The 8,590-nt window shown below is 56.6% G+C and overlaps 1 protein-coding gene across 1 annotated transcript in view; it reads right to left on the bottom strand.

Moving 5' to 3' along the window:
• The window catches only part of ARPP21 (cAMP regulated phosphoprotein 21), an 84,763-nt gene extending 81,555 nt beyond the window's left edge, over positions 1 to 3,208 (bottom strand). Inside the window, exons 1-3 of the mRNA XM_044656754.1 lie at positions 3,108 to 3,208; positions 1,388 to 1,563; positions 837 to 884 (exon numbers count right to left, since the gene is read on the bottom strand). Of these exons, the coding sequence (XP_044512689.1) occupies positions 837 to 884; positions 1,388 to 1,516 (177 nt within the window). The 5' untranslated portion in view covers positions 1,517 to 1,563; positions 3,108 to 3,208. The remainder of the gene's footprint in view (positions 1 to 836; positions 885 to 1,387; positions 1,564 to 3,107) is intronic.
• Between the last annotated feature and the right edge of the window lie 5,382 nt (positions 3,209 to 8,590).

The raw sequence follows: 8,590 nt of genomic DNA, 5'->3' as shown, positions 1-8,590 counted from the left end.
CACACACACACACACACACACACACACACACACACACACACACACACACACACACACACACGACGCTGACTCAACATCTCAATCATTGAACTGGGTCGAGGGGTGTATTTGTTCCCCAGAATGCCCACTTAGCGAGCCAAAGTGACCCCCTTGGCTTCCCAGATGTGCGCACCAATCATCACTTTCTTTTTAACCCTTTGCCTTTTATCTCAGAATCAATACTAAGGATTTGTTCCAAGGCAGAAGAGTGATAAAGTCTAGGCGATTGGGGGCTAAATGACTTGTCCAGGATGATATGGCTAAGAAGTATTTGAGGTCACATTTGAACTCAGGACTCCCTTCTCTAGGCCTGGTTCTCTATCTACTGAGCCACCTTGCTGTCCCCAAACACGACATTTATCAGAAACATGTAGAGATGGTAAGAAATGTCATGGACCCTGCCAGGACCTCGCCTCCTGCCCACCCCAGGAAGGGCACTGGCTTGGCAGGGGGAAGCAGGTCTGGGATGCCCTTTAAATCCATTTACCCTAGCTTTGACTTGCAAGGGAAAACCCAACAACAGTAAATAGCAATCCGGCTGCCATGGCCAGTGTCCATCCTGGGAGCCTTTCCCAAAGGGGTGCATCTCCAAGGACAGGCTGTATGGTATGTGCAAGCTTCGGCTGCTCTTAGGGCCAACAGCTGGAGGTGTTAAACGGAGGGCAGGCAGGGCTCATCAGTCAGTGGCTCTGCAAGCTTTCCCCCTCCTCGAGCAGCTTCGTCCACTGCTGCCACAGGAAGCTCAGCTGCCCCCTCACCTCCCTCGCCCACCCCCGATCATGTACATAGGTGGAGACCCCTACCTTGGATTTCCTCCTCTCCTGGTTCTGGGCTGCCAGCCGCCGCTGTGTGGAGAAAGCCCCCAGAGGGTTGTCACTTGGGACGGTGCAATGACCAGGGTAAGGTATACACACCCTGAATCCCAGGTCCCGCCCTCAGCACTCTGGGCATTTTGCTGACTTGACCCCCTTCCCAGCCAAGGCAGCTAAGGGGGAGCTGGGCCCCTAGTTGGCAGAAACGGGCACATGAACGTCTCTCCATGGGGTCAGGACAACGAAAGGAATGGACAGCAATTTAATATTTGCCTGAGCTGCTCTGAAGCCCTTGGGTGAGCTCGGGTGGTGCTGAGGTTGGAGAAGGGCACAGCTGCCTTGGAGAAACAGTGGAGTGGCCAAAGAGGAACCCGGGGACCAAGGGCTGCCCCCTTCCCTAGGCCAGCATTTGGGAAGGAGGAGCCAGGCCCACTGGGAGTGTGGCGAACTGAGGCTCCACCTCCCGGAGGCTAAGCCGGCCAGAGGCCAAGCAGGCCCAGGGGCATGCTGGGCTGGTCCCGTCTCCCTGTTCTCACCTGAAGTTCCAGTTTCTCCTCCTCATCCAGGCTGTCCGACTGAATGATGCCGTTCTCTGGGGTCCTGACTTCCTGCTCCGCTCCAGTGGCCTCGGCTGACTGGGCAGTCGATTCCCCTTGCTCTGACATTCTCTCTCTTTCTCTCAGGGGGAGGCACGAGAACGAGGTGGGAGGGCCTGCAGGGCCAAGAGACCAGAGAACCCCCCACCGTTGGCTTCTGCTTGGCTCCTGGGGCTTTCCCTGCCTTTTCCTTCAAACCCAAAGCGCAGAGCTTGTGCCAGGCTTCAGGGTCGTTTCTTCGGCAGCTCAAGTAAGCCAGGGAATTGATGTGGTAAATGGGGAGCGAGAAAACCCCCACTTCTGTTCAGCTCCCCCCAGCGGCGGGGTGGCCAGCTCCCTCCTCCTCCCCCAGCTCCAGCCAGCCCAAAGGAGGGAAGACAAAGGAGAGAGAAGGGCCCGGAAGGGTAAGGTTTTGTGACAGGTCAAACTGCTTGTGAGTTAATGTGTGTGTATGTGTGTGTGCACGCGTGTGTGCACGCGTGTGTGGGTGAGCACATGTGTGCAAGATCACTGGATTCAAAATGAATCTTGGAAAGTCCAGGCTTGAGTAGAGAGTGTGCCATGGGGTTGGGGAGGGGAAGAGGGCACGAGATTGGATCAGTTAGATTCCACATCAATAGGAAGTCACCATTCCAGGCTTCCCAGTGACAGGTGCCTGATCAAAGTCCTCGGCTCTCTCCCCAGCCCCATGCCACTCTCAGGGATTCGCTGAGGGAATGCTGCCCTCATCATCGCTGGACCCCATCCCCCTCCTTGCCAGCTGGCCCATGGCTAGGCACAGGCCCTCCCTGCCTTCCCCCAAGCTGGAGCTTGTTATTATCGCCCCTCTCTGGGCGCACTCCAAAAACTCTGGACCCGCCCCAGCCATTAATCAAGTGTCAAATGAGCCTCCTGAATAATTGAACAGTTTCTCCCTCCTTCCCCAGCTCATCTCAGTTTAAAAAAAAAAGGTCCCTGGAGCCCAGGACCGAGGGCCGAGGGCAGCCCAGCTCGTCTCCTCTGAAGGGAAGGCAGGATGGGGAGCAGGAGGCGAATCAGTATTTTGCTGCATCGCCCTGGCCCTATTTAATGAACGTTTACCAATTCGGTAACTTTATTTTCGGCTGGCAAGAGAAGCAGGAGGGAAACGTTAAAGCGTGCAATTTGGGGTCACCGTTTCCCTCCCCGCACTGTGTCACAGTCTAGAGAGGCTAATGATACACTGGCTGGCGCTGCTGCTGCTGCTGCTGCCGCCGCCGCCGCCGCTGCCGCCTCTGGATTGCTTTGGCTCAGCTAGCAAAGGATTGTGGGCAATTATCAGGAAATGAGCTTCGCCCGGGGGGCTGCGGCTCTCTGGGGTGGAGGGAGCCCCGCTGCTTGGCTCTGCAAAGAATGTGACTGGAGATGGCTTTGGGGTTCACCTGGCCTGCCACGTGGTCCCGTTCAGGGTCGGCCTGCCCTAAGGGGCTCCCTAGAGGGGGCAGGAAAGTTGGGCTTCCTGGGCACCGGGGCGCTTCGGGCAGAGTGGATGGAGCTTCCTGCCATGCCACATGGGGCAAGAAGAGAGTGTTCTGAGGGCCCAGGGCCAACTTGCTGAGGGTTCTGGGGGTGGAGAGCCGGGGCAGCCTCCTCCTGGCCTCCATCTTGGCCTCCGCCCCATCCTCCCCCTGCGCACAGTTACCTTCAGGGCAGGCTCTCTGCGGGGTCCTAGACGGATGCCTCGGGGGCTCCTGGCCGCTACGATCCACACTAGTGACTGACGGCAGGTGAGTCCCATGTCCCCGTCAGCAGGTGTGAGCGTCCATCTCCACGCCCCTCCTCAGCTCGGCGCCCAGAGCCTGGAGACCTGCGAAAAGAGGACAAGTCAGTGGCTGGGAGGCCGGCGGCCCCGCATGGCCGGCCGCACGAAGGGGAGAAGCGGCGGCGGTGGCGGCGGCGGCCCTCCAGCGCCAGTGACCAGCGCGCTCCAGGACAATCTCTTGCTCAGCCTGCTGGAGCTCCTCCACCTGTCTCCAAACTGCCTGCCTCCTCTCTAATGAAGGCTCCAGCCGGCTGTTCAAGTCCCAACAGCTCCTACGCACCGAGCTAAAATTAACGCCCGCATTATGCGCTGCTGATTACTCACTGCGGCTTAACCTTTTTTAGTGAAATCTCCCACTTTGCGTTAAAAAATATAAACGGGGATGTTGCTTCCCATGGGAGTCACCAGCGGCTCGCAGCAGCAGAGAGGCGGCCGGTCCTCAGGCAGGAGCCGCCCGCCCGACAGGCCCACTGAAGGGCCGATGGATGGGCCGGCTGCCACGCTGCTGCTGCTGCTGCGGCTTGTTTAAAAGGCAGCTTCTCGGGGGAGCCGCTGAGCTCCCTCACCCTGGTGCTCCCTCCTCTCTCTCTCTCTCTCCCAAAGAAAGTTGCTTTGATCACGTCTAATGAGGCGCCGCCACTCAAAGGGGCGCGCGCAGGGGTGGGAGAAATGAACAATGGTTAGCAGTGCCAACTTGGCTGGGGGGCGGAGGGCGCGGAGGGGGCTGCGCTTCCCAGAGGAGGAGAGGCGCGTTCCTCAGCCTCCCTCCCTCCAGCGGCTCCTCGGGCTGCCTGCTGCCAGGCGGGCCCTCTGCTTGCCAGCAGAGCAGCCTGGGCCGAAGCTTTCGTGCCAGATTTGCAAACTCCAGCCCTGGTGAAACCCCAGGCCTGGAGCGTGCGCCTGCCTTCGTGCCACTCCTCCTACGGCGGCGGCGCCAAAGACAGCCAGCTCCGTGGCGGGCAAACACGGGAGATGCTTGCCAAGAGCCCGTGGGGGCTTCTCCCCCGTCCCCACCCCCGCCCCGGCCCAGCGCAGGGAGTCGATAACAGGCAGTCTGGGAGAAGCCCTGGAGGCCCTGCAGGCCCAGAACTCCAATGCGGGGAAGAGCAGTGTGGCCACGAGGCTGCCCCAAGTCCCGCCCCAGGAGGGACTGCTACGGGCCAGAGCCGCGGGCAGCTTGTCCGACTTGGGGGCGGGGCCTAAACTAAGGAGAATGAGAATGAGCGGGGCTGCCCTGAGCCTCTGGTGCACTTTGCTGGGCTCTCCAGCCAGGACCCTGGAGAGCTCCAGAAAGACTTGAGGAAAGACTCCAGAAAGGCTGCAGGAGGCCGATTCCAGGTGGAATCCCGGGGGTCAGGCTGCAAAGCTCGCTCTCGGGCTGTGTGTGTGTGTGTGTGTGTGTGTGTGTGTGTGTGTGTGTGTGTGTGCACGCGCACATGTGCTCAAGCCCGAGTGTGTTGCAAGTGTAAGTCGCAGCAGGGATGGAGCATGTGCATGAGGACGACTGCAAAGATAGAACCTGACCGAATTAGCACCTGCCTCTAAATCGGGCCCTACGGAAAGAGTTTGCCGGGAGCCTGAATCACAGAAGCAGCAGCTCCCAACGTGCCTGAAGCAGGAGCAGATGGACATGAGCTCAGAGGAACATATGGACCACAAATATTTTTGTCACTGATTATAATTGTTCTCTTTGCTGAGAAGGCAGCGCCAGCATGCCGGCCCCCCTCCAGCCAGGGGGCCCCTCATCCCAGCATCCCCTCGGCCGGGGCTCTGCTGGTCAAGTTTCTCCTGGGAAGCACCTTTTCCCATGTTTTCTCAGGAACTTGGTTCTAACCCGCTCTGGACAACATTGAGGGAGCCAGCTGGGGAAGGGGGAGGGGGAGGAGAGATTCCACACACACACACACACACACACACACACACACACACACACACACGTTGTGTAATGCACAGGAGAAGCGCCCCCTTTCCCAGGAGTTTATGCCCTTCCCTAACAGTAGTGAGTCCACAGCGCTGATGGCCCAGCCCTGGCCCGGGGCATTGGTGCCGCCACACTGCCAGCTTTGCCCTGATGTTTGAGCTGGTGTTGCACCCACAGCTGGCTTGAGCTTCCAAGGGAAGGAGACTAGGCTGAGAATCAGAGTTGGTGGAGGCTGGTGGGGGGCATCATTGAACTATATCCGCCACCTTCTCAGAGTCCACCCAGAATAGAAGAATCCAGGGAGAAATGTGTTCAGGGCCTTAATTAGTCACTTTCTTCGTGCTATCAGGGAAACTAAGGGCATCATCACATCACTGACCCACAAGGCCAAGTTCCCCGATGGCCCACGTGGCCATGGTGGGCAGGAGCATGGGAGCAGAGACTCCAGGGTCCATCTGTGCGGATGAAGGCTCCCCTTACCCGCCTTACACTGCCAGTGCAAACTTGGCTGATCGACAGATCCAGGGACACGAGGGATGTGCACGCCACCAACATGCTATTCTACCCCACTGAGGATTCTGGGAGTGGCACAAATTCTCTTGTCCGTCTCTCAATCTCTCCCTTTTCCCCTCCCAAGCGAGTGGCCATATGGAAAAGCCTCAGAGAAGGACCAAGGGAGAAGGCTGGGCTGCTTGTCTTTTCTTTCTTTCTTTTTTCTCCAGCAAGTCAAATCTCCCAAGAGCTGCTCTGAACCCTCAGCGACACGAGTGGGCAGAAATAAAACTCAAAGAGAAATTGACACTTGCTTGAGGGAGCCTTTGTCTTTCTTCCTTGGCACGGGGCCTGCTGGGGGCTGGGAGCCTGGGAGCTGGGGAGCTGGAAGGGTGGCAGGATGCTGACGTCCTGAGGAGCCAGGGGAGGGGCTGGGAGCCTGGGAGTTTGGGAGCTGGGATGGCCTATCACACTGGGAAGCCAGGGCATGGGGATCTGGAGACAAAGGCTGTGGATCTTGGGGGGCCAGGGAGTTGGGGATAGGGATTCGGGGGGCTGGAAAGTTTGGGTCTGGGGGTCTGGGGAGAAAGGCACCGGGAACATGCAGAGTTGAGGAGTGGAGATGATGGAGACTAGAGAGCTGAGTCCTGGGGAACTAGGGAGATGGAGGCCTGAGAATCTAGGACTTCGTGGGGATGTTAAGTGGAGGAACTGGGGGAAAAGAAGCTGGAATCCTGGGAAACTGGGGGTGAGAGGCTGCGAGAGATGAAGATTCTGAGTCAGGGGGCTTGAGGAACTGGGATCTGAGTGCCCAGAGAGATAGCGGCTGGGAGCTGGGGTCTAGATAGAGGTTTTAAGTCTCAGGAGCTAAGAAGCTAGGGACTGAGGATGTGGGTTAGGAAGGTTCATAGTACGGGTACCTCATTGCAGACACTAAAATGAAACATCTCACTCTTCTTGCCCTTCTGTTCTCTTCCTCCTCCCCCCTTCCTTCCTTTCTTTCCTTCTTTTCTTCCTTCCTTCATTTCCTTTCTTCCTTCCTTCCCTCTTCCTTCCTTCCTTCCTTCTCTCCTTCCTTCCTTCTCTTCTTCCTTCTTTTCTTCCTTCCTTCCTTCTTTCCTTTTTTCCTTCCTTCTTTTCTTCTTTCCTTCCTTCCTTCTTTCCTTTTTTCTTCCTTCTTTTCTTCTTTCCTTCCTTCCTTTTCTTCTTTCCTTCTTTTCTTCCTTCTTTCCTTCCTTCTTTTCTTCCTTCCTTCCTCCCTCCCTCCCTCAGATTTAGTGTAAAATGCAAACATTCTTATGCCTTATCACACTTTTTTGTCAACAGTAGCTGCTGACCTGAAGTTTGACCTACTATGTGCCATACACTAAGTGCTGGGGATACAAAGAAAGGTAAAAGATAGTCTCTGCTCATAAGGAGCAACCAGTCTAATGGGGAGACCCTGTGGAAACAACTACAGAGAAGCCAGCTCTGTGCAGGGTAAGCTGGAAGGCAACAGAGGGAAGGCACTGGCACTAAAGGAGCTGGGGGGAGGCTTCCTAGAGAAGGTGGGATTTTAGCTGGGCCTTGAAAGAAGCCAAGGAAGCTCTCCAGGAGATGGACGTGGGGAGGGGAGAATTACAGACAGAAAGTGAAAACGCCCAGAATCAAGAGATGGAGGTTCTTATGCAAGGAATGCAAAGAGGCCAGTGTCACTGGATCCCAGAGAATGTACCTAGAGGGGAGATGGGGAGAAGGTGTAAGGAGATTGGTGAGATGGCAGCGGAGAAGGGACAGGCAATGAAGAGCTTTACTGGAAGGAACACCAAAGGCCAGCAAGTCCCACTCCATGAAAGAATTCCTTCGCTCATGCAGCCTGTGCTTGGAGACTCCGGGAGCCCATCATACTCTGGTGCAGTTTTGAGCGTTGAGAAGCATCTGTGCTTTACACCTTCCTCTCACCGGACCCTAGATCTGCCTCCTTGAAGCTTCCCCCCAGGTCTCATGCTTGCTCCTTCCCAGGGTGAGCAGAACAAAGCGAATCCCTTGTTCTCCGGATAGCTCTCTGAGTACCTGAAGACGACGAGCATGCTCTCCTCCAATCTCCTCTTCTTCAGCCAATATGGCACCTCGCCCACCTCCCAACACTCTCGAGGCAGGGTGGTGTGCCCTAAGCTGAGGAGGCGAGGCTGAATGAACACTGTCCTCTGGGTGGGAACGCGTGACCATTGCAGAGGGAAGAAGCACCGACCATCCCTGCCTCACGGCGCCCCCCTGCCCCATCGCCAGCCCTGTGAATGTCTTCATCCAGCCTGGTATCACATGAGACTTCTTGCATGCTGTCCCACCCGAGTTAATTTGACAAACAGCTATCAAGCACCTACTATGTGCTGGGTACCGAGGGCACAAAGCCCCAAATGAGCACCTTCATGGCCTTCCACGGCTGACTCAGACCGAGTTTGCATCTCTATAGACCAGGAGCTGTCCAGCCAGCGCGCCCCCAAGGATCTCTGCAGAGGGATTTTTCTAATTGGAGTGCTAGAAGGTACATTTATCCCAACTGTACGATATCCTATTGGATTCGGCAAGTCTTACCCTGTCATGACCTTCGGAGAGCCTGGTGGGCATCCCCAGCAGCCTTCTGCCATCTGCTTATTCCATGCATGCATGCGCACTGGCACACCTCCACTATCTATGGCTTTATCCTGGCCATTGTTGGGGGAGGGGCGGTTAGAGGATGTGGGCCAGGTCTGTGATTTCATCAAGGGAAGCACCTTTCGCCAGCCATGGTACCACTTTTTCTGCAACTTCTCCTGTGAGCAATTTGCCCAGATCCCTGAGAAATGAGGCGACTTGCCACGCGTCCCACAGTGACTATGTCAGAGATGGGATTGCAGTTCAGGTCTTAAGGCTCCAAGGCCAGACCTGTATCCACCCTACCATGCCGTCTCTCCACAAAATCATTGCTACG

The sequence above is a fragment of the Gracilinanus agilis genome, chromosome 1 (genome assembly GCF_016433145.1).
Source record: "Gracilinanus agilis isolate LMUSP501 chromosome 1, AgileGrace, whole genome shotgun sequence".
Classification (NCBI taxonomy): Eukaryota; Metazoa; Chordata; class Mammalia; order Didelphimorphia; family Didelphidae; genus Gracilinanus; species Gracilinanus agilis.
Note: the sequence above shows the minus strand (reverse complement) of the source record. Positions and strands in the feature narration are given on the sequence as shown.